This window comes from Suricata suricatta, chromosome 15, assembly GCF_006229205.1.
Source record: "Suricata suricatta isolate VVHF042 chromosome 15, meerkat_22Aug2017_6uvM2_HiC, whole genome shotgun sequence".
Classification (NCBI taxonomy): Eukaryota; Metazoa; Chordata; class Mammalia; order Carnivora; family Herpestidae; genus Suricata; species Suricata suricatta.
The window spans coordinates 35753868-35780491 of record NC_043714.1 but is presented as its reverse complement, the minus strand read 5'-3'; the positions used below and the strand labels follow the sequence as shown (position 1 = coordinate 35780491).

Genomic DNA, 26624 nt, shown 5'->3' with positions numbered 1-26624 from the left:
CTTCTCCACACTGTGGTTTCCTCATGCAGAGCGGTATAATAATACCTACCTTATAGGATTGCTCTTGGGGAGCCTGGGTGGCTTAGTTGGTTAAGTGGCTGACATCAGCTCAGGGCATGTTCTTATAGTCCTTGAGTTCGAGCCCCGCATTGGGTTCTGTGCTGACAGCTCAGAGCCTGGAGCTGCTTCAGATTCTGTGTCTCTCTTTCTCTCTGCCCCTCCTCTGCTTGCGCTCTGTCTCTCTCAAAAAATAAATAAGCATTAAAAAATAAATAAAAAGCTTGTCATTTGCCAAGTACACATTTATTTAATGGTAAAATTTGGATGTACATAAGTTAACCCCAGTTCTGGTTTTCTTGATATTTAGATTGGGTAGTAACACAATCCGGATGATTATAAATTTTAGATATTCAGATTTTATCTGCAATATAGTTTGATAAATTGTTGATGACTTATTGCTAACTTCTATATATTTATAACAAGGTTGTTTCCTTACATTTTTATATCTTCTTCTGAAATATGTGATAGATTTATAGAAGAGTTAAAAAAATAACCGTACATATTATTATATTATGTACAGAGAATTTTGACACAGCTGTACCCACATTCCCCAAATGTATTAATATTTTGTCACATTTTCTTTCTCTCTTTAAATAAGTAAATAATAAATATATATTTTTAAGAATGTTTTAAGGTAATTATTGCAGACATGGGGCTTTTCCACTCCTACACATTTTGGTGTGAATTTTCTTAAAAAAAAAGGACATTCACTTATACAGTCATAGTATAGTTATCAAATGCAGGAAATTAATATCAACACAATGCTGTTGTCTTTTGACCTAACTCATATTTGCTCAGTGGTTCCATTAGAAAAAAAAATTATGGTCCAGGAGTGAATCCAGAATTACATGTCATATTTTATGTCATGTCTTTTTAATTTCCCTTAATCTGAAATGTAGTCTTTCTTTGTTTTATATTGCCTTGACATTTTCACAAAGTACAGGCAACATGTTTTGTAGACTGTTCTTCAGTTTGGGTTTGTCTGGTCTTCTCTCATGACTAGATTCAGGTTGTACATTTTTGGCAGGCATGGCCAAGAGAGTGATGTTCTAGTCTTTCATTGCTTCATGGGTCATTTACTTTAACCGGCCTGAGTCCTTGTGTTGAAAGGAGTATTTTCTTTGGTGTTTATTCGTGCTTTTAAATTTACTATAATGTTAAAAACGTGTTATCATTAAGAGTTATTCCAGGTTGCTTGTTTTTAAGTTAAAAGATGTAATAAAATAAAAGATGTAATAAGTTTTCCAGGCAGCAAAGTTCAAATTTATCATATACTCCTCTTTGCCCACCCTTCTTAATGAGCTTGCTCTTCCCAACCAGGTGCGAGAACCTTTAGTGAGTGCTTGCACCTGGCGGGACAGATAGATGATTTTGTCTTGTCCTAAAACTTTAAAGGGAAAACATTTTTTGTGGTGTATTTAAAGTTTCTTCTCATATTGAAAGGGCAGTGCAAACTAACTTTGAAATATGCCCTTCACAATTAAATCTCTTCAGCCCCCAAACTTCATAGCGTGCTTGCCAATAGCTGAGCTATTTAAGACCACTTACGATGCACTTTTCCTTAACCGGTACTTTGGTAGCACTATGGGAAGCCTAAGTTTTTAAGGAATCATTTCCTCTTTATACATAAACAAGCTTTGGCAATCTGTCCTTTGGTTAATTTGCTGTGTTTGCATTTTCTTCCCTTATCTAGCCAATCAAAAACCCCCCAACAGGGAAGAAATATGTTAGATGCCCTTGTAATTGTCTCCTCATTTGTAAGGACACATCTCGGCGAATAGGATGTCCGAGACCTAACTGGTAAGAGATAAAGATTCATTCATTCATTCATTCGTTCATTCAACAAGTTTTTATTAAAGGCTTATTATGTGCCAGGCTTTGTCCTAAATAGAGTCTTTGTCCTCAGAGTAATTACAGGAGCTAGATTATTATTTTTCCTTTGTTAAAGGAATGATATGATTAGTTTGAAATTAATGGTCACAAGTATTTGTAAGATATACTATTCTTGAATGAGCAATGAAAGTTTTCTTGATGTTATGTCAGTACTTAATGCAGTGTAATAAATTAGTGACTCATTAAATTTTTTTAAAAAATAACCACTTATACCCATTGTTATGTATATAGTGAAGTTATTAGGAATACCTGTAATAAGGATATTTATGAGATCTCTAGTTGCAACCTGTATCTAGACTGGTGTTATATGATGAATGGAATAAACCCATTCTCTAATGCATGTAGTTAAATGTTTAACTAGTTGTAATAAAGATGTTTCTAAGAACACTATTTGCAGGCTACTTCAGAACTCCATTACATCAGTGTAGGGAGGTGACACCCAACTCTAATGTATATATGAAGCGATTAGGATCAACTCAAATAAAGATGTTCCAAAGGGGGAAAAAATAAAAGTAACCACCTAGTTTACCTTTGGTGTAATTCGTCTTAATTTGGAAGTGTTTTAGTCATCATTGTGTACCTTACTATGTGCTATGCCAGTCTTTGCTGAATATAATCTATGCAGTAAATTCTGGAGCTATTTGCCCATATCAAGTGCCAGTATAGATGTGTCCAGATAGGAGTATATCAAGACTTAACTGTGTTTTTCTGTGATTTCTGGCTTGTGACCTTTATATGAATCCTTTGCAACCCTTTCTGATGGCAGACAAGAGAATAGAAAGAAGCCTTCTCATTTTCCTTTGTTTATAACTGTGATTAAATAGACATCAAGGAATACCAACCTACTCAGAGAAATTTGGTTGTGACTTAGTACTTTGGTACCTCCGTGGCACACCACATATTTGTTGATGTAGAATATTTTAACTTTTGTAGTTTTTTACAAAATTCAATTTGTGTTCCTAGATAGGGAATAATAAAAACTACTTTCTGATTTGAACTTACAAGAACTTGAAAAAGGCAATTAGATGGTTTCCGAGGTCATTGATTAGGACTCAACACCATAAATATATGGTTTCCATCAAAAATATTAACAACTCTCATTTTTTTTTGCTTTTGAAATATTAGTGATCCCTACTTTCTGTGAATTTGGCTTCCCAGCCTAACAATTTATAAAACAAGTATAATCTATTTTCAATGCTATATTCTATGTTTTTGGCCATATAGTACAAGTTTTGCCATCAGTCCATTTGTGGGATAATAAAGTTGTTTCCTTTCTCTCTCCACAGTAGACGCATAATTAACCTTGGCCCAGTAATGCTTATTTCTGAAGAACAGCCAGCTCAACCTGCTTTGCCAGTCCAGCCAGAAGGTACAAGGGTCGTGTGTGGGCATTGTGGAAACACATTCTTGGTAAGTAACTGGACATTTGTCAACAATGACATCAGTCTGTCAATGTAGGTCATGATCACATAGATTTGACCACTGCTCATGGTCTTGTAGTTTATCCAAGTGCAAATAATCAGAAAATGGAAAACAAACCTTTTTAAGGAAGACAGTTAATGAGAGTTGCAGACGGGATGTACTGCATCTTTTATGAGTTAGCTGAAAGGTGCATCCTCTCTGATGGCTTCATTTGCAAAAAGGTGCCCCTCTGGGTAGGCTAATGAGAAACAGCACCCTTTCCTTCCAGGCTTAGCAACATGATTGTCTTGGCTTGTATGTGGCTGAATTTTAGCCTTATCCTCACCTTGTCAGTGGAACAAATAGTGCCCAATCTCACACAGTGGCCCTGCTTCATGGTTTCTAGATTCAAGAAAAATTCTTATTATAATTTATCAATTTTTTTCTGATTTTTAAAAAATAAACTTGAAGTAAAGGGAATTAACTCTGGTGTCCATAAGATATAAGTAGTTATAGGAGTTCTTGTTTTACTAACTTTTAACTCTAACCCCAAGTTAGATTTTTTTAATAAAAATGTTTTAATATTTACTTATTTTTTGAGAGAGAGAGAGAGAGAGACACCAAGTGTGAGTGGGAGAGGGGCAGCGAGAGAAGGAGACAAAGAATCTGAAGCAAGTTCCAGACTCCGAGTTGTCAGCACAGAACCTGATGCGGGGCTTGAACCCACGGACCGAGAGATCAAGACTTGAGCCAAAGTTGGATGCTTAACTGACTGAGCCACCCAGGCACCCCTTTGTCCTGTCAGGAAGGTTTTCTTTCGTTATTCATGCCTTATAGGAAATAACATTTTCCTCAGAACCTAAGTATTAATGAAAACTTCCAGAGAATAAGCCTGGGCAGGGCTGAGGTCACAGCGGTCTTCCAGTGCGGGACCTGCTACCTTGGGATAATCTAAGGGATGAACAGGTTTAAGGAAGTGTAGGTGATTTGCATTTTTTCCTTCTAATTTTTATTTTTAGCAGAGTAAGTCATGTACATAATTTTAGTGCCAAATAGGACTGTAAAGTTTATAAGGAAAATAGTGATCATCCCCAAATACCCATCCTCCAAATACTTTAATCTCTTCCAGCTGCCGTGCTGGTATTATTTACATGTGTTTAAATTGTTTATCCTCTTTTTTTTTTTTTGATTAGTCAACTTTAAATTTTTTTTAATGTTTTATTTATTTTTGATAGAGAGAGAGACAGAGCATGAGAGGGGAAGGGGCAGAGAGAGAAGGAGACACAGAACCGGAAGCAGGCTCCAGGCTCTGAGCCAGCTGTCAGCACAGAGCCTGACACGGGGCTCGAACCCACAAACGTGAGGTCTGACCTGAGCCGAAGTCGGAGGCTTAACCGACTGAGCCACCCAGGCGCCCCTTGATTAGGCAACTTTAGATATTACCTGTTACCTGCACAATGTAGGTTGAGGAGTTAGCACGCATAACACCCCTTCTCCCACTCATAGGCCTCTTTTTGATTCCGTGCTCCCAATAGAGTTTTAATATTTTATTCAACTGATACTTAGTGTTTATATTTTTTATGATTAGATAAATTATGTTCCCCAGCGGAGCCAAGTAATATATTATATTTTGGTACTGTGTGACTTTTCAGATTTTTTTTTGGATTTGCTAATTGTCTGTCCTCCTTTTGGGGCACCTGGCTGGCTCAGGTGGTAGAGCTTCTGACTCTTGATCTCAGAGTCATGATTTTGAGCCCCACCCTGGTATAAAGATTCCTTTTTAAAAAAAAAATAATTGTCTCTCCTCCTTTTGAATTTAATTTTCTATTACAAATCATTAGTTATTCCTATATTATTTTTTAGAACTATAAAATTCCTATAAATATAGTCAGACACATCAGGGAATCTACTATTGAGGCTTCTTGCTACGCAGCTGCCATTGTGGGATTTCCCCTCATCATTCTCCTAGGAATTCCTTTTTCCTTTTCCTATATTGGATCACATGCCTTCCTCACAGCTCATGGTTTATCCCTTCATTTTGGTGAAGTACATCCTCTCTTAGCTTTGTGAAAAAACATGCAAGAAATTAAATATGAGATCTTTTATTTCTTAAACAGTTTTAAATCTAATCTCACATTTATTTATAGTTTTTCCAGATGTTGAATTATAGTTTGCCAATTGTTTCCTTTCAAAAATTTAAAAGGCTCCACTGTTGATGAGAAGTTCAACTGCTGCCCTGATTCCATGTCCTTTCTATCTATTTTTACTCTTTATTTTCCTCTTTCTTCTTTCATTTTCTCCAGTGCTCTGAGATTGCATTAGAATATGTCTTAGGATGGAAAAAGATGCACACACACACACACACACACACACATACTGGAATATTATGCAGCCTTTAGAAAGGATGAGATCTTACCGTCTGCGACAACATGAATGGACCTAGAGGGTATTATGCTAAGTGAAATATATCAGGCTTAGAAAGACAAATACCATATGATTTCAGTTATATGTGGAATATGAAAAATAAAGCAAATTAACAAATAAAAAGCGGAGACAGACCCATAAATATAGAGAACATACTGATGATTGCCGGTGTAAGGGTGTGAGTACGTGAAGGGGTGAAGGAAGTGGGAGGTGTAGGTTTCCGTGATGGAATGAGGATGTCACGGAGTGAAAGGCGAGCATAGGGAATATAGCAATGATATTGTCATAATGTTGTATGGTGACAGATGTGGTGAGCATAGCCGAATATATAGACTAGTTGAATCACTGTGTTGTTCACCCGAAACATCTAACACTGTGTGTCAACTATACTTAAGTATAAGAAAATTATAAAAAAAGAATTTGTCTTAGGGAGGATATGTTTGAATTCATTGTCTGGGTACTTAGTGGGCCCTTTTATGGTCTATACTATTTTCTATGTTCCCTTTTTCTAGAACCCTTTAGATCACCTGAATTATTGATCCTATTTTTTTTTTAAGTTTTGGCTTTTTCTTTTACTTACTGGGAAATTTCCCTGATTATATCTCCCAAACTTAATTCACAACTTTAATTTCAGATTTTCTAACTTAATTTTTAATTTCAAAGACTTTTCCTGTATTCTCTGGTTAATTTTTCCTTTTTCTAAAGAGCATTCTCTTCTCTCTGGCATCTTTAGTATTGTTCTTCTTTATGCCCTGTCTCTGTTTTCTCCCCACTTTTTCTTTTTTTGTGATAGAGATTTTACTGAAAAATTCATTTATATTTGAGGGTCAGTCACCGATTGGAACCTCTATTCATGCAGCAGGAGTTAAGATCTTTCTCCTTTAAAAATATTTTTTAAAAAGGGGACACCTGGGTGACTCAGTCAGTTAAGCGTCCAACTTTGGCTCAGGTCATGACCTTGCAGTTCGTGAGCTTGAGCCCCGCTTCAGCCTCTGTGCTGACAGTTCAGATTCTGTGTCTCCTTGTCTCTCTGTCCCTCACCTGCTCATGGTATGTCTCTGTGTCTCTGTCTCTCTCTGTCAAGAATAAATAAACATTAAAAAATTTTTTTAAAAAAGGTCTTCTTTCCTTTCTTCCTTCTCTCTTTCCCCATTCTTCCTCTTCCTCTTTTTTTCTTTTTCCTTTCCCATTTTTTGAAGAACTGTCAACTCTTAGTATCAGGAAGTCTTCTTGGAGGGCAGGTTTCTCTGGGGAATGATCCTGTGGTTTCTTGTGAGTGACACGCCTAGGAGACAGCATTTAGGAGTTAAAGGTAATGAGGTGAAGGTCTCATCCACTATTCAAACCATAGACTAACTTAATTCCTTTCTTTTGTTTTTTTCTTGCCTTCTGCTATGCTGGGTGTTTCTAAGTTCACTCTCTAGTCCAATTTCTTTTCAAAATAAATCACTCTTTTCTTGCATGTACTGGGGAGAGAGGGGTTTCCAGTTTTGTGGAAGGTAGGATAGAGTTTACAGGGGATACTGCTGTTTGCATCACTGCTAGGACCCCCCCCCACCTCGGAAAGCATGTGGTAGCCCCAATACCTGAGCCAGCTTGCTTTCCTTTGGCAAATCTCTCTGCGGACTGGCAAGTTTCAGCACCCCTTGCCCTAAGCCAGCTCCCGGTTCCATCAGTGTTCATTGTCCAGAGATTTGAGGCCATATCTCCTCTTTATCCTCATGGTATTATACTTTGTAAAATTCATTTACCACTATTTAAGCAAGTTTGGGAAAATAAACAGAAATGCATGTATTTATCCAATTTACTTCATTTAATCAGAATTGCTAGGATATTTCTTATCTTGTAGGAGAAGATAAATCATCTTCCTTACAGTTATATTTTATTCATTAACACAGTGACTAAGTACATAAATCAGAGGATATAGCTGGTGGGAGTAGTTAACAAATTTCTTTTTGAAAATTACTATATCCTGTTTTAATACAGGATAATACACTGTAGGTATTGATAGATATCAAGGGATTTGGCTAAGTTAAATATATATTAAATATATTTATTATTTTCTTTCTTACTTGTGAACAAATTATATTTTGAAATGCCATTGAAAGATTTTCAAAATAGATTTCTTTTCAACTCAGTCAAGTCACTCTATAATTACCTTACATTTGCATTTTGCTCAGTTATATTTTATTTTCTCAGTCCTTGCCATGGACAGTCCTTATGGCCGCATTATAAGTGAGCTCATTTCATTTGTTGAGATAGAATTACTGAGTGCGTGCGAGGCTCTGGACTGCACAAGGAAGGAACAGGAAGGCACATTTCCTTCCCTCTTGGAGTTTTCTAATCTAGCTGGAAAAGAAAGACAATGAAAACAAGAATTATATGAAACGTGTTTAGGCTAGAGTAGAAAATAAGAGTGTTCTTAGTGCACCTGCAGAAGTACCTAGCCTAGAAGGAGTGAGTGACATTATGCTCAGAGTAATGGGAAGCTTTAGTAGAGCTTTATAGTTAATTCTGTATGTAGGGATGTTACGTGTAGAATGGATTATAGATTGCATGGAGGCAAGCCTGAAGAGGAACAAGACTAGATGTGTGGCTTTTATTACTCAAAGTGCTAATGATGGTTGGGAATAGCATAAAGATTTTGAGGGAGAATTAACATACTGATAATAGAGTAGACAAAGGAATGAGGAAAAAAGGAAATCAAAGACAACTCTTAGGAAGTTCATATTTAATTTTTTGAAATCATCTGGTATGAATCCTAGAGAATGATCCAAATTGAGAGGTTAAAAGATATTTATGTGACATGATTTTCATTACTTTACAAATCACTTTATGCATTTAGACATTTTTCACACTAGAAGAAAATTACTAAAGTAATGTACAGTTCAGAGACACACTTCTAAAATAGCTCTTTTTATTTAATATTTAGTGTAGGCAAGTGAATTATATTAGCATATTAACACAGTAAATATGATTTAAAACTTTAATTTTTTAGCAGGAAAGGGTGTTTTGGATTAACATATGGTATTTAAAGATGATCTAAAAATTCCTAGAAAACAAGTTTTTGGTAATTAGAGAACACAGTACATACCTATGGGGTGGCTATTACTTTTGGGAGTTTCAGGTTAATAAGAGATACTCAGTGTTATAAAAAATAGACTGCAAATATCTTAACTCTGACTCAAGAACTTTGCCTTCTCATTATTATGCTGATCACAAATAATCTTATGTCCTTTGTCATATGCTCTTTGTCTTTCAAGCTTTTAGCTATTAGGATTCATTTACTTTTTTTCTACCATGTTTCAGCTTGGCTTACAAGACTTAGAAACAATTGAGATAAGTTACAAAGTTCAATAGCATTGAAAAGGAAATATGAAAAAATTAGGGACAATAAAAAAAGGGCAGAAAAAATATGATAAGTTATACATAAGAATATAAATATGCACAATATTTAATCCTGTACAGTTGTTAAAATTGGTCTGAATTTTAGCTGTGAGACCTCTAGAGTCAATGAAGAGAGGAAAACATGCTCTCTTACAAGATATTCATGATATTTTTTTTGAAAAGATCACATAGAAGGTTTATTGGAATACTGTGACCTGAAAGAGAATTATTTCCTTGGATTAAGATAAAAGAACAATAAAATGGACTCTATCCTCAACAACCTTCTGTTTATAACAACATCTTTTAATATATCAGTGTTACAATGCTAAAGTTAAATTTACTATGAATCCACACTACTCACACTATTTATTTCACAGCCTGGCCGGAACCAGGGATGATGTTTAGAAAAGCTAGATTTGTGTTTTCCAAAGTATATTCAATAAAACAGTCATTTTGCAGAATAATAATAATAGGTGTTATATGAATAAAGAGTTCCATGGTCATTAGGAATTGCTAGGATAAACAAAAAAACTAAACAAAAAATTTTATAGGTATATTTCTTTACATTTATTTATTTATTTTGAGGGGGGAGGGACAGAGGGAGGGAGAAAAAAGAGAGAATCCCAAGCAGGTTCTGCACTGTTACCCCTGAGCTGGAGGTTGGGCTCGAACTAAGGAACCATGAGATCATGACCTGAGATGAAATCAGAGTCAGATGCTTAATCAACCCATCCACTCAGGTGCCCCTACAGGTGTATTTAGCATTTTTTTTACATGCATCATTGTTAATATCCGGGAGGGAGTCTTAATGTAGTATTTATAAACATTTTTTAAATCCCTAAATCATTTTGAAGGCATCATCTAGTCCGAATACTCTTTTGAGAGACATTGCTTGGAAAATAATTTTCCAGACGAATAAAAGGAATACAATAGCCTTTTGCTCATCCTGCATGAAAATAGAAGAAGTTTCTGTAGACATTGAACAGTAGAGTTTAGCTTTGCATTTCTATGGAACAGATGTTCTCTGTTGCTGATGAAAGGTAGGTCTAAATGCTTTGTCAGCTAATATGTGTGGGACTGGCATGCCTCTATAAAAACTAATACAGACCACAGTGTGTGCCTGAATCATAAATGGTGGTTCAACTTCACTCTGACGTGAGCCTATGTAGTACCTTCAGTCAGGGTGAGATTTTCTTTATGGTTTGGTGCTATAACAGAAAGTAACAATAGTTTTAATTTGCATACTTTAAGGTGATAACAGCAGTTGCCTGTTTATTGTATCTATTAAAAAATAAAACCCAGTAAGGTTCTATCAAATGATTCATTTTTAGCAGTATACCTTTCTTATGAGCCTTCTAAGATTGATTAAAAATATATCTTGAGGAAACTAAGTTTACCTTTTACATAGAATTGTTAGAAATAAGTCAAATATTGGGAGACCTTCACTAAAAATGATTTTTTTATGCTTTTTATTTATTTTTCAGAGACAGAGAGAGAGAGTGAGCAGGGGAAGGTCAGAGAGAGAGGGAGATACAGAATCTGAAACAGACTCCAGGCTCTGAGCTAGCTGTCAGCACAGAGCCCGACACGGGGCTTGAACTCACGACCCGTGAGATCATGACCTGAGCCAAAGCCAGATGCTTAACCGACTGAACCACCCAGGCGCCCCTAAAAATGATTTAGAGTTTTAGAGAAGTTGCCTTTAATCCTTCTGATGGAAGAGAGATAATATGTTTTTTTTCCCCCTACTGAAGTTCTGGCAAAACAATTCTAAGAGTGCAGAGGCTTCGTTTGAGATAAGAGTAGTAAGTCAGCTTCCTTTCAAAAGCCCAAGTATTTGCATTCACTTGAATAGGTTATGACAAAATTATTTCTAATAATAGGTGCTTTTCTGTTCTTAGTTTGCTGCATTTAAGTGAGTACTTGGAGATAACAAAACCCTATGTGTTAGGTTGCTGGCTGTATAATTTACTAGTTACATAATAAAGTCTTACCTGTTTGTCAGTTATAATTGAATTTACCATGCATAATCTGTGCTAAAATGAAGAACACTATAAAATGATAATATTGGACTAAATCATCTTCTTAGCTTGGTCATCTTAAAATTCTAGAATCCCTAGGCCAACATGTTAGCCTTCAGGCTTGGATTTTTAGTTCCTCTTTGCTAGAGGGTTTCATAATTGCCTCCTTAACCACTTTGGTCCTTTTAACTAGGAAAAACTTAGATTTGTTATTTATAAATCAAATTTGAAATGATGTTACAAGTGTAGCAGCTGTCCTAAAACTAATCACAAAAACATAAAAAAGTACTAATAAGATTTCTGGATTCTTCATTGCTCAATACTCTGTAGAACTCTAGAAATCTTTGTATATTAGCACATTAATTCTGACAGTTTTACTTAGAATGTTTTTTGGGGAGCTCCAAAGTGGCTCAGTTGGTTAAATGGCTGAATCTTGGTTTCGGGTCAGGTCGTGATCTCACTGTCAGTGAGATCAAGCCCCACGTTGGGGCTTAGAATTCTCTCTCTCTGCCCCTCCCCCACTTGCATGGGAGTGTTCTCTCTCTCTCTTTCTCTCTTTCCCCTCTCTCCTCATCTCAAAATAAATATTTTCTTAAAAGAATAAGTTTTGTAGTAAGTTAATTTGTTATAAAATATATATGAAATAAAGCTTTACTGCTGCTTGAAAAAAACTATAGCCTTGTTTTGGCATTCTCAAATGTTGAAAAATAATAATTTTGAAAAGAGAATGAACATTCATGTAAAGTCTCATCTCTAGTTTATTTATGTTGGGACTGTATGTCCCTTCTACAACAGAGATAATTTCAAGGTTAACTTTTTTTGAGGTTTGAAATACAAATGAAGAGATATCTAGGAAAACCCAGATTTATCTGTTCTCTTAAAAAAAGTTAATACATTTTAATTTTTAAATTTTATTTATTTTTTAATGTTTATTTATTTTGAGAGAGAGAATAAGCAGAGAAGGGGCAGAGAGAGAGAGAGGGAGACCCAGAATCTGAAGCAGGCTCCAGGCTCCGGCCAGCCGTCAGCACAGAGCCTGAAGCTGCGCTGAAACTCACAAACCGTTGAGACCGTGAGATCATGACCTGAGTCGAAGTTGGATACTTAACTGACTGAACCACCCAGGCGCCCTAAGGCATTTTTAAATATACATTTTATAGTTAAGATTTACTTGAAACTTATATTGCACATTCTTCAAAAGACTTTTAACCCACTACCAGTAAATCAGTTCAAGGATCTCAATAACAAGGAAGATAACTTATTCTATTACCTACATTTATAGGGAAGAAAATTGGTGCTGTAGAAAGACTGTTTCTGTTACATAGAATAAGCATGGCAGAACCGAGAGCAGTGCCTGACTTGAGTTCTCACTCTCATTTGTTTAGTTTATTTACTTTGTAGGTTTCCCACATAAATAGATTATAAATAGCTGCATTCTGGTAATGAATTTAAATATCCATATATTTCAAAGGCTAGTCTTCAAGATTTAAAGGCAAAAGATCTTTGAAGATCCCTAAAATATGTTTTATTCCTTGGGAGTGAACTGATATGTAAGGCTGAAAGCAATGACCCTAATTACAGCATTACATTCGGTTTTCCTTGTAAAGCCAGCCTGGATTGCGTCAGAGCCTTGGACAAGTCATGGGAACTGTTGCAGAGGAGAATCCCAAACTTTATTTTAAGGGAGGGGAAGAAGGGTTGGAGGGAAAGCTCCTGTACCCCTGAGAAGAGGGTTGTTTCTGCTGTGATCCCTGGTAACATTTGAACTAAAAGAAACATCTTATCAGATTGGATAGTTTTCCGTTGTTTTTCTTTTCAGTCTTTTCTTTTTATTTACAGTGGATGGAACTGAGGTTCAACACTCTGGCAAAATGCCCACACTGCAAAAAAATGTAAGTTTCTCCACTTGTTGGAAATGCTGCGGGGAAGTACTGGAGCACAGGTTAGAGTTCAGAACTCTCACTTCAGTAGACTTTGATTTTGAAGACATGCCGTGGAGTAAATGCATGTTTAATATATTTATGCTTTTCAGAACTAAAAAAAGACATCTTTAAATTGATTAATATATTCTATTTTGAAATGAAAATGATTGGGTTTGATTATCACTCTATGAAGAGAAATCAGTTTCTAAGGAAAAATTACTAAAATTATCAGTAACCTGCTGAAGATTTGCAAATGTCCTGAAAGGTTATAATCTATTGCAAATAATCTAAAGTTTGTATTTAAAAAGATGGGCTGTAATCTAGAAGGAGTACCAGATGTTTAAGGGTTTATAATTACATAGCTATGAGCTGTTTTTCATTTCCTGTCTAGTGAGATTATTCTCTGATAGCAAATTTTATATAATTATTTATCTGTCTTAACTATTCAGTCTGTTTTCTCTGTTCCTAAATAGTGTACCCAAGGAATTAACAAAAGGCAATATTCAAATGGGAAAAAAAAATGGAAGATATTTTGATCAAAAACATTTTATGGCAGCTGTGGTGGGGGTTCCCAAATCACCCCAAGATTCTGTGATTTTCTAGGAGTACTAATAGGAGTTAGTATAAATTTGTGCTCATAGCTATGATTTATTATACAAAGCAAAATCAGTAAAAGAAAAGGCACATAGGACAATATCTGAAGGAAACCACGTGTTAAGTTTCCAAGAGTCCTGTCTTAATGGAGTCACACAGAAAGGGCTTAATTCCTCCAGCAGGGAATTGTTATGACACAGGTCAAATACTATCCACCAGAGAGACTCAAGAGAGATTCAGTGTCCTAGGTTTTTACTGGAGCTCATCACATTGGCACCTATTACATGGCACATACCGAATTTCCAAACTCAGAAGGAAAGCATTCAGTATTCAGCAAAAACCATATTGTTTGCCCAAACAGTTTAGACACGATAAGCCACTCCTATCAGTTAGGGAATTGTGGGAACATTTTAGAAATTTAGGTTCATAAATGCTAGCCAAGGGTCAGTCGTGAAAGCAGACCTTTCTAAGGAGAGCTATGTCAGGCCTCCATGAACTCATTCTACACAGTATTTATTTTGATAATAAAATTTTAATTTGAAAATTATTGATGCCTGCTTATGTGTGTGAATTGTAACTTAAGCTAAGGAAATTAAACCGCAGTGTTTTGACAGGTCAACTTTTAACATTGAAAACATGGGTTCATAGTTTAATTGGTGTGATCCCTATCTATTTTGAGGAAATCCTAAGAATGATTTCTAGGAGAAAAGAATTGAAAAGCATCTGAATAGAATATATGTAAGAAAATAACTCCATTTATCTCTGCTAGATCTAATTCCAACTCAGTATAGACCCATAAGAATGACTTCTTTACTGCATATTTCTAGCTTCAAAGGAATAGATACTTCTTTTTTTATTTATTTGTGAAATTAAGCAACTGAATTCTTAACTCTGTTGAATCCAGTAGAAGTCTGTACATGGAGAAGCAAAGTGGATAACACCAAATAAGTACACAGAAAAATATATACTTGAGAGTCGCTCCCCCCGCATGTATGTGAATATGTCTGTGAATGATCCAGATTTATTTTTTTTAAATCTTTTTAATGTATATTTTCTAGAGAGACAGAGACAGAATGTGAGTGGGGGAGGGTCAGAGAGTCGGAAACAGACACTGAAGCAGGCTCCGGGCTCTGAGATGTCAGCACAGAGCCCAATGTGGGGCTCAAACTCCTGAACTGCAAGGTCATGACCTGAGCTGAAGTCGGCCACTTAAACGACTGAGTCACCCAGGCGCCCCTGAATGAGGCATATTTCTGTGTGTTATCTCTGTTTCCATGAAAATGAAAATGTTAAATTGCAAAGTATCTTTTCCCAGATCATTAAAAATTCAATGGCAAATAAAAAGTAGGAAAACTTCTGTGATTAGCACATTGTATGCTAAGCACAGGGATGGTCACTTTATATACAGAGATACAGGAGCTTTTAGCAATTCTGGAATGCAGGCATTATTATCCTCATTTAACAGATGAGGGACTGTTAGAGAAGTTAAGGATTTTGCTCAAATGACTTGGGTAATTATTTTAGAACAGTGGCCATATTTTGCTGATAATAAAGAAGTATTGAATGTCTAGATAGTCTATGATTGGTTAAAATATCACAAGACAGTGTGTATTAATAAGAAGAATTTATACCAGTTACTTAAGGAACAACTTGCGTGGACATTCACATGGAGTCAGTCTGCTTAAATATCATTCTTGAAGGAACGTTTTGTGGAACTGGAGTCACATGCTAACCAAGGGGGGACTCAGGGCATCCATACTGTTATCACATGAACACTCACGGCTTGTGTCTACATTTCTTTCCTCTCTGAATGTTTTTCTTCATGACAAATGTTGAGACATCTGTTGTGATGAGATTCTAAGGAATTTTATTTCTTTAAACACAAATATAAAATATCCTAAAACTATTTTTTTAAGTTCTAGGAGTTCCTAAATCATCACTAGGAAACCATATCACAGAATGTGTGCAGGGAGGATTTCCCCCAGGGGCTCCAGAGACCAAGGAGCATGTTTTCATGTCACTGTTTCTTTTTTTTTTTTTTTTTAATGTTTTATTTATTTCTGATACAGAGAGAGACAGAGCATGAGAGGGGGAGGGGCAGAGAGAGAAGGAGACACAGAACCAGAAGCAGGCTCCAGGCTCTGAGCTAGCTGTCAGCACAGGGCCCTACACGGGGCTCGAACCCACGAACGTGAGATCTGACCTGAGCCGAAGTCGGAGGCTTAACCAACTGAGCCACCCAGGCGCCCCATGTCACTGTTTCTTACTCATGCAGTCACTGGGGCTAATTGTGGCCCAAAGTGAGGTCGCTCTTTTAGGTGGCAGCTTGTGGCCACTGCAAGATGGGAGCTGTAGTCCTCGCGTTCTGGAAGTACTACTCGTACTCTGTTGTTATAACAGACCGAAGGCTGGTAGCGATGGAGGTCTAATCCACGGTGATTGTTACCGAATATCATTTCTCTGTATCACCGAGGTACTCCTTTGTGGATCACCCTGACATTTTAAGCAGTAGTGGACTCTTACTCTCTTTTATTTTGCTATCTAGTGCTTGCTTTTATAATTATCCATGAATTCAGTAAACAGTTCTGTGCCAGGTACTGGGTGCTTGAAATAAAAGATATAAACTTGCCTTCAAGGAACTTATTCTTGTGGGTATAGGGAAGAGAATAGGCAACTACAATAAAGTTTTTTAAGTGCTTTGGAAGAGATACACCTTGCCTTTTCTGTTCTCAGGAGCCCCAAATCAGGTTGGAGGGAAAGGGAACGTAAGAGACGACTTCCAAGAGGGGGTGAATGAAGTAAGTTATTCAAGATGAGTGGGAATGAAGCAAAAAAGAGTGTAGGATGCTTCCTTATAGACGGGGCCACCTGTGCAGAGGTACATGGAGTTGAAGTGTAGACATGGTATTAAGGAAATGGAATAGATAGGACTGAATGTAAAGGTATAAGAGAGATTGGGGTGAAAGATGATTTTATATCTGAGAGGCCATAGAACCTAAGATAGGGAATCTAGCATCTAGAAGAGCTATGTCTGAAAGAAAGATGCTAAATTCGTCTTGAACATATTAGATATAAAGATGCTCTAGGTTTGCTAGATTAGCTAAGTCTTCATCCCTTGAGCTTCAGATCCATCCACTTTTCAAATTACCAATCTTGGATCAATATGGCCATGGCCTCTCCCTTCCTTTACCCAGATAACTGAGAGCTAAAACAATTCTGTATTGGTTATCTCCTTACAAAAGTATAGCTTTATACTTCATTGAAACCCTGGCTTGATACTCTGCTTTGAAGTGTTCCTGATGAACTCCGTCTTCCATTCTCCAAAGCAATTATCTACAGATACTTACGGTTCCTCTTAGACTCCCATCGCTCATACCACTACTCACTCAGCCTCAGCAGGTAGGTTTCCTTCTGCGTCTGGTAGGATTGAACCCATCTGTGAAGTCCTTCGTCTTCACACTGCCTGCCTAGACGCTGTCTATATATCTACTTGCACTTCGTTTCCTCTCCTCGGAGGAAGGCAGGGCTCTTCCTTTCAGTGCTTAGCCCTTCCTTTAATCACAGCACCCATTCGCTCTGGAGTAAAATGTGAATTAGCCATCCTCTCCACTAGGCCACTGAATTTGCTCTGATAAAATCCACATCCCAGTTGCAGATTCTAATAAATCTGTTCATTCCTCATCCTGTTTATTTTCTCTGTTGTAAGTATTTGGTTCTTGTTGATCATCATCTTTTTTTCCTTACAATTTGTTCTTTGCTTGGTGTCCAGATACCACTTCCTCCTGGTTTCCTCCCATTTCTGAAAACTTTTCCTTGCTGTCTCTTTTGTTGATTTCCCTTTCTCTTCCAAGTTGTTAAATATTGCTATTCTCCCAGGTTGCAACTTGACTACCTTATACCTTGGTTTTCTTGTAGTTTCTTCTGCCACTTATATACCATTAAATCACAACCAAAATGCCACTGAATCACCCCAGATCTCCCTTTGGAGCCTTGGATATATACCATCTGTATTCACTGTCTTCCCTACAGTTATTTCAGCCTCGGTGTCCGGGCATCTAAACAGTCATATCCAACTTCCTTATCCCACTCTACTAAGTGTGTGTTGATGAATATATTATACTAATGGATGTTACCCCATCTGCCCAGCTGACCACGCCAGAAATCTGAATGTATCTTTACTTTCCATACCCAAAGGGAAACAGTCCTGTGAATTCTGTCTCTTAACGTTTCAGTTCTGTTCTCTTATTCTCACTACCCCTCCTTGAGTTCATGTATTTAGGTTCCCTCTCCAGGACTATGGTCATAGCTTTCTAATTTATCTCTTGGCCTTCAGCCTCGCTGTTCTCTATACATCTATTAGAGAATGGCTGCAGATACAAATATGATTTTAAACTCTTTGGCTTCAAATGTTTTCATAGCTCCAAAATTCACGGTTATGCCATGAAGTTGTGCAAGTTATATACTTCACACTGAGTTGTTGTTTTCATTGTTAGCCTAGGTTTGTCTATATATGTGGCATATAAAGTATCCTGAGGAATGACATATTCTACTAATTGACATAAATGCACCATATGGATTATTATAGGCCCATTGCCTAAAATCCAAAATCAAACTCCAATCTTCTTAGCAAGGTATATACAACCTCCAGGTTTAGGTATTTGTCTGGCCTCTCTAATGTTATCTTTATTATGCACCTTTATACACAACCCACTACGTCCTGGCTTCAATAAATTCTTCTACTTCCATTAATATTCAATAATTTCTTGCTTCTGTCCCTAAATCTCATCCTGCTCGGCCTAGGATGGCCTGGCTGGTCTCTTTCTCATTATTATGTATCTGGAAAATCCCTACCTGACTGTACACATCAGCTCATACAGCCCTTGCTTCCACTACTCTCCTACTCACCTCCAGAAATCTTCTCCAAAAGAAAGACTATTTATTCTCCTGCTTGTTTCTTGAAAAAAATTCTTGTTTTGTTCGTGCCTGAACAATGCTGCTGTTATCTGCTGAGATGACTGACTTTCTCATCTATTCACATCTTATCCTGTCCTTAAGCCTCACCTAATAAAACCTTCCCTGGCGACCTCATCTGAAAATGGTGCTGTAAATAACACTGCTTGGCACCATCTTCATTGTCTATATGTCCTTTATGCTGCTTATGGCCCAAGGGGAATATTGTGAAAGGGAAGGTTGATAATTTGAAGAGTATGAATAGTTACGTGTTTGGGAAGTATTGCATGATCTTTTCCTTTTGGGAGACTCAGTGTCCATATTTTGCATATTAGAGGCTCTTGACTTTCACATTCAGTACTGTGAAACACTAGTTAATAATTATAACAAACATCCTTTCAAATGCATAGCTCAGTTTATATGAAAGTTAAGAAAATAGGTGGGGACCAGCAATAAAGAGGAAACGACAATCAAGTTTGCCATTTCGAATATCCTAAGAGTATTTGCCAATACTAGGGGTCCAGGGCCTTGGGTTTCCATGTTCAGACGCAGAACAAGAGACAAGCGTTGGCCTTGTGGAAGGTCAGAGTAGGAATACCATCTTTTGCCCCCAGAGAAAGTCCTTCAGGCTCCATGAAAAGAGTAGGTCAGGGAAAACATCTACCAGGAAAGGAATATTACAAAGTAGAGATTTTATAAGAACAGTGACTTTGAAACATATTTTAGGAAAACCCAGTCCCAGAAATCAGTTTTTTAAATTTTTTAATGTTTTTTATTTATTTTTGAGAGACAGACAGAGACAGTGTGAGCAGGGGAGGGTCAGAGAGAGAGGAGACACAGAATCTGAAGACAGGCTCCAGGCTTTGAGCTAGCTGTTAGCACAGAGCCTGATGTGAGGCTCGAACCCACGAACCATGCAATCATGACCTGAGCTGAAGCCGGACGCTTAACCACCTGAGCCACCCAGGCGCCCCCCCAGAAACCAATTTAAAGTGTTTTAAGGTTTGTATCATTCTAGGGAGCCTAAGAAAAGCAAGTGAAAATTCTCTGTGGATGCAGCCACCCCTAAACCATTCTTATGGATTTCTTATATGAAGATTACCAAAATAAGTTTTCAACTAAATTTACCAACCACATGAAGAAACAAGGTCCTATAAGCTAAGAATCAGCATCAATTACAGTATAATTAGACTCTCAAGGACTTAAAATGCATGCAAAAAATAAGCAAATGCATTTAATGAAGTTGCAGAAAATATAAGATAAATAGAAAATATTAAAAGCAAAGAGAGAAAGATTTTTTTTAAAGATTTTTTTTTTAAGTAATCTTCGTACCCATTGTGGGGCTTGAACTCACAACCCTAAAATCAAGGGTCGCATGCTCTACTGACTGAGCCAATCAGGTACCCAAAACAGATTTTTATTATAAAAAGGATAACAGTTCTGATCACAAACATCTCAACAGCAACAATGGAAGCCAAAAATAAATTTAAAAATACTTCAGATTATTAAGAGAAATTAACTATCAAACTGGTATTTGGACTTAGCTAAACCATAATAGAATAAATGAAGGCAGAATAAAAGTATTTTCAAATGCAGAACCAAAGAACCAACAAACAACAAAAAGTCCAGAACTTTTACTATCTTGATATTCTCACTAAAGAAACTATTAAAAAGTAATTTAGAGAAAATGGAAAAATATCTCAGAAGTTATTTCTACAAGGCCAGAAGAAAAGGTAAACCAAGACATTGTAAACAACCATAAAGAATGTTGCATAAAATAGCAAAAATAACAGTAAGGATAATACTAATGCTAATGAATTTGAAGAAATAAAAGTACAGCAGAACGAATTTTTTTTTTTTTTTTGAGAGACAGGGTGTGAGCAGGGGAGGGGCAGAGAGAGGGAGACACAGTATCTGAAACAGGCTCTAGGCTCTGAGCTGTCAGCACAGATCCCAAACCAGGACTTGAACTCACAAACCTTGAGATTGTGACCTGAGCCAAAGTTGGACACTTAACTGACTGAGCCACCCAGATGCCCCATAATAGAACTAAAATATTGGGGAACAAGAACATGTAAGCTGGGAGAAGAATTTTTGAAGTTAAAACTTTCTAAGATTCTTGTATTTATTGGGAAGATAGTTTACTAATTGATTTTAGTTTTTAAATGTTGGGTATGTCAAAAATTTTATAAGCAACTGGTAAATTAGTAGAAATACATTGCAAAACTTTCTAAATGTCGGTGGAAAATGAAATGAAAGAATCAAAGTCAATTCACAAGAAATCAAGGAAAGAGGGTGGAAAAGCATTGAAAATACAGAAACCATTGAAAGCAAAATAAAATAGCAGAAATAATCCATATATATATATCTGTATATATATATATATATCTCACTTGTCAGAATATGTGTAATTTGACTAAACTTGTCAGTAAGACTTGTCAGAAATTATCAGACTAGACTGAAGGCCATCTATGTGCAGTCTGAAGAAGAAACACGAAATCTGGGAGCATAGGATGGAAATTAAAGGAGGGGGAAAAATCAAATTATGAAACCTCAGCAAAGGAAAGATACACCAGGCAAACACTAACCAATGTTAAAACAGTAATATTAATATCAGTTAAAGGAATGGACTGCTGTGCTCTTCCTTTTATCAGAATAACTTTCAGAGTCTGACTGGCCATCCAGCTCACCGTATTTCCTAGCCTCTTCTTGCAAAAGTTTGTAGCCATGTATTTAAGTTAAGGCCAATTGAATGTGAACACAGTGATGAGTGCAGCTTCCTGATACTCTCCTGAAAGGCAAAACTACTCGTCTTAATTTTCCCCCCTCTTCCATGAAAAAGGCATCTGCAGCCGGAGACGTGTCGCCTGTTGTGTCTGGCAGTGACAGTTAATCATGGAACAGAGCTGTCTGCCAACCCTAAGCTGTACATTTGCCTTTGATTTCTTTTTTGCAAGAGAAATAAACTTTTTTAAGCTATTGTATTCTGGATGTCTCTATTATAGGATTCTAGCAGGTACTTAGTATGTCATATGCTTTAAGGTAAAAAGAATTATTATAGTCACTTCATCAAAACCATAAATTCTGAATTTGTATGCACCACATAATATACCTTCAAAATAAGTAAAATAAAAATTGATAATTATAAGGACTGCGCTCCTGTCGACCTAGACATAAATATGAAAAGGCAAACTCTAATACTTTTAGAAGATTTAAAAAATATTTTTATGACAGGAAACGATTTCCTACACAAGGCAACAAAAAGTGCAAACCTGAAGTGACAATATTGATAATTTTTACTATATTAGAATTTACTTACATTACATTGATTTCATGAATAAAAACTCACTATCAAAAGATGTTATTAAAATGAATTTTAGAAACTGCAGGCTAGAATCCTCAACAACTGTACCAAGTTGGAACTGCAACGACCATCACAGATTTCACCCCATTGCTGTTTGCAAGATCCCTGGTGGATGCAGTTAAAACATTTTTAGTACCCAAGACTTCACTCAGTTATCGGCACAGTCTGTGAATCATGGCTTTGAGACAGTATATGAGCTTACTAAAACATGTATATACATAAACTGTGTAAAGGGTCCGGGAGCAGGACACCGCCACCAGGATGTCACTAGCACCCCCTGCTGGACTGAGATCCACTTGCATGCTCCCCTCCAGGGCAGTATGAAGCCTTGTTCAGATGGGTTCACTTCACATTCCTATTTCATCTGTATCTTAAATGGCCTCAGACTTCTGCCTCTTGAAAACTATTGAGTCTGGCATGTACTTGAAGGATGGATGAGTCGGACATGATTGAGAACCCACAAAGGAACCTTGCTAATACTTGACCTCTGTGACCAGAAATGAAAAAAACCTTGGTAACATACTGTCAGTATCAAGAACCTGTTCAGTTTACATTGTAATTCTAAAATCAACTAAAGTGTATACTTTTAGCAGAACTTTGTGTATAGTTAAAGGAGAGATGGCCAAGCCAGGAACAAATTATCTATTTGAAAAACAGCCTGAACAGCTTCTTTTGTGTTTGGCACTTTAAGGTCATCATTTGGCAGAAGTTTACTTTGAAGTGTATTTTAATCAGATTTAGAACCCATGTTGAGTCTTCTTTTTATGGGTTTTCATGATATCTTAAACTTATTTGCTTAGTAATTTTTTAAGTTTACTTCTATTTGTTTTGAGAGAGAGAGAGAACAAGAGAGTGCGAATTGGGGTGTTGCAGAGAGAGACTGAGGGTGAGAATCCAGGCAGGCTCCGTGCTGTCGGAGAGCCCTGCATGCGGACTCCACGCCACGAAACATGAGATCATGACCGGAGTTGAGATCATGAGTCAGAGGCTTAACTCACTGAGCCGCCCCAGGGTTTTGTTTGTTTTTTTAAGTAAGGTTAATCTTGCTGATTTAAAAAATAGGCTAAAAGAAGATATAAATAGTATACATAGCAGCCTGGAAGAGTGTGCAAATTATGTAAATATCATCTGTGAATCAGTAAGCTGAAGACAGCCCAAAACAAAGAGATGATGATATAAACAAGCAGTTAAAAGAAAAAGAAAACGAAAACCAGGAGTCAGCTAGTGTTTGAAAAGATGTTCTCTCTTGCTAGAAATCAGGGATATACATGTTAAAACCACAGTGAAATACCATTCACACCCACAAAATTGTCAAGCGTGGAAACAACACCAAGCGTTGAAGTGTTGATGTGGGTGGAGCATTGGAAGCTCTCATATAAAGAGGGTAGGGATATAAACTTAGCATTTATTAAAGTTGAAGATAATGTCTACGGTACAACCCAGCAATTCTGTCCCCAGGAATATGTTTGAGAAATTTCAGTGTACTTGGATAGGAAATATAAAGGAGTGTTCAAAGCAGCATTGTTATAATAGCAAAAAGTTAAGGGGAAAAGGAAACCCCTGACTGTCCATCAATAGAGAGAATGAGCAAACTTGCACTTCTGTGAAAATGAATGAACTGGATCTCCACACGTCCACATACGAGTATGGAAGAGTCTCATGAAGAGTATTAAGCAAACATCAAAGGGCAAGCCACAGAACTATACTTTAGCATGTACACAAGACAAAGCTTTCATACATGCAAAACGGTACATTTTGCATACAGATTCCATCTATGTAGTAAATGTGTATGAGCTTTTTCAGTCTATGCAGTAGGTGCTTATTGGTCATCGCTTTATCCCTGTGATAACATTGCACTTGAGTTGTAGAGTGGCAGTAGGTTATTTCTTTTCTGGGGAGACTTCCCTGAGGTAGTGGCTATAAGTTGGGTGATGAGAAATGAACATGGATTTTCAAAGGAGAATGCACTTGAAATTCATGTAATAAAGCTTACAGGAAAGCTACTCCAATACTCACTGAGAACCCTTCGATTTATTTAATATATAATTCTTTTTTATTATTTAATATATAACTCTAAAAAACTGAGTTGGTTGGTAATCCAGCGTGGATTAGGCTGCCAGAAGCAGACGCACAGGTAGATGAGAAATGATAGGCAGCTGTGAGGTATAAAGGCAGGGAAGACCACCAAATGCTTGCATAAGAATTAAAACTAAAAGTAGTCTAAGGCTAAATATAACATAAAGGCGATGGATCTTACATGCCCTGATAACTCTAGATAGCAAGATATACTATGTTGATGATGACCCCAGGTTATCCAGATGTTTATGTGTCAGTTTGAGAATTCAGGAAGATTTACGAGATATATTTGCAACAATATTCATAAAGTAAAAAAAAAAAAGATTTGGAACTAAAAGGAAACCATTTTTCTGTTATGCAAAATTAACCTGTTTGGAATAGTACATTTCTAAAGTATGCCCAGTAATTCATCTCTGTATTTCATTTATTCAGCATACATTCCTTGAGCACTCACTGTGTGCTACGAATGGTGTTGACACTGGCCATACAAAAGCAAAGCAGATACTTCATTATTTCAGTCATTAACACAGTGCCTCAGATGGGATATACGTTAGCATGTCTACGCTTCGGAAAAATAGAAAGTGCTAATTTGGCTGTGTGGCCTCTGCTATGCTTGTATCATTTTGAAAATCACAAAAATTAGAAGTATAAATAAAAACTTTTGGATTTAAAACTTTAATTGAGAAGTGTGATGATAGAATATGCTTTTATGAAATATGTATTAAAAATTTTGAAAAGTTAAATCTCTTTAATCTTGTAATCCTAATTCTAAATCTTTATCTTGAGAAAACAAAGAAAACTAAGGAGAATGCTTTAAAAATTTTTTTTTGATGTTTATTTTGGAGAGAGAGAGACAGAACGTGATTGGGGGAGGGACAGAGAGAGATGGAGACACTGAATCTGAAACAGGCTCCAGCACAGAGCCCGACATGGGGTTTGAACTCACAAACTGCAAGATCTTGACTTGAGCCAAAGTTGGATGCTTAACAGACTAAGCCATCCAGGCTCCCCAAGGAGAATGCTTTTAAATGATGTTTACCGGGCATTATTTATAGTAATGAAAATTCTAAATATCCAATGGTAGAGAATTGTTTAAACTATATTATATTCATCCATCAAAATTCCAATTTGAGGATATTTAATGGCAGAAAAATAATTATGCTAAGTTGGTAAATTGCAAAAAAAAAAAAAAAAAAAACTGGAGAAGGAAAATACGCCAAAATACTAGGTGACTATTTAAAGTAGTGGGATAGAGGTAATTTTCTTTATCCTTTTTATTCTTTACTCTATTTTCCAAATTATCTATGGTAAACGTATACTAACTATTGTAACTGAAAAAAAACAAGTGCTATTTGTAAGATAGCATGTATTTTCTATCTTAGAACACATTTTTTTGAAATCTAGTTTTATCTTGGAAAATTATTATTGACCACAGTGGTCCTTTTGTGGATACAGTCAATAACCAAGACTTGAACTTTATTTAAAGCCACTATAATATAATATAATATAATATAATATAATATAATATAATTAATATAATCAATATAATATAAGTTATATAATTAATATAATTTACCATTTATGATTTTATTAACTCATTAAAATGACATTTTTGTGCATGTTCTTATCTCTCAAATGGAAGAAGTAAATGGAAGCACACAGGTCACTAAAGCCATAGACGAGAACTCACAGAGATGAAATGGAGAACTGAACGTGAATAATGCTCTCTTTTGCTGTTGTGAATTTTCAGTTCTTCAGTGGGTAGTGCGCTTCCACGAAGACGCTGCTGTGCATATATCACCATTGGAATGATCTGTATTTTCATTGGAGTTGGATTAACTGTGAGTATTACTCTACTCACTGTTAGAATTCTTTCTTCTCAACTTTATCAGTAGTGCATTGATGAGGCCTGAACCTTCAGTGGTCCGCAGAGAGCCTGCCTCCCTGGCATCCTAGGCCTGGAAGGTTGTGTATGAAGCCCAGTCCATAGACCTGTTCTTAATGGAGCTTGCCCACCCTGTGAAATAGTGTTTGGGGCTCCTCTAAAGGTCGTTGACATTGGGGACTTTACCCCCATTTAACAAAAGCCCACTGTTTTTATTTAGTGCCATAGCCAAAGCAAAGGTGACACTCAATCAGCTATGGAGTTCTGAAACACCACTCTCTTTGTTCTAATTAAGAACAGATTTATTGTCATAATGGGGGTGTTTATTTTTAGAGAAGACTGAAGCTACCTGGTTGGCATGGGGATTATTCTCTCCCAGGAGAAGGAGTTACTGATCTTTTTCATTACCACTTACTTCCCATGCTCCTTTGTTTGCCTCGTCCTGTGTTATTAACACGCTCTTGTTTGTGTCACACATACAACACGGAGGAAGTTCAGATTCTGTAATCTGAGTATATTTAAGTATTTAAATACTTAGATAACATGTTCAAGTGGGCTTTTTTGTTTATTTCATAAAATTTAACTTAACCAGCAGTATTGTCTTATTAAATTTTACTCTGTCAGTGATAGTCAATAAATTTGACAAC

General features: G+C 36.6%; 1 protein-coding gene and 1 long non-coding RNA gene across 2 annotated transcripts in view; one reads left to right on the top strand and one right to left on the bottom strand.

Moving 5' to 3' along the window:
• Positions 1 to 26624, top strand: part of PIP4P2 (phosphatidylinositol-4,5-bisphosphate 4-phosphatase 2) — a 52399-nt gene that overhangs the window by 24081 nt on the left and 1694 nt on the right. Inside the window, exons 3-6 of the mRNA XM_029923940.1 lie at positions 1754 to 1860; positions 3240 to 3363; positions 13026 to 13078; positions 25843 to 25933. Of these exons, the coding sequence (XP_029779800.1) occupies positions 1754 to 1860; positions 3240 to 3363; positions 13026 to 13078; positions 25843 to 25933 (375 nt within the window). The remainder of the gene's footprint in view (positions 1 to 1753; positions 1861 to 3239; positions 3364 to 13025; positions 13079 to 25842; positions 25934 to 26624) is intronic.
• Positions 6903 to 26247, bottom strand: LOC115279384. Its single transcript, XR_003903399.1, has 4 exons — positions 25783 to 26247; positions 7937 to 8127; positions 7365 to 7531; positions 6903 to 7063 (listed from the first exon to the last, which is right to left on the bottom strand). It is a non-coding gene; the product is annotated as an uncharacterized LOC115279384 (long non-coding RNA).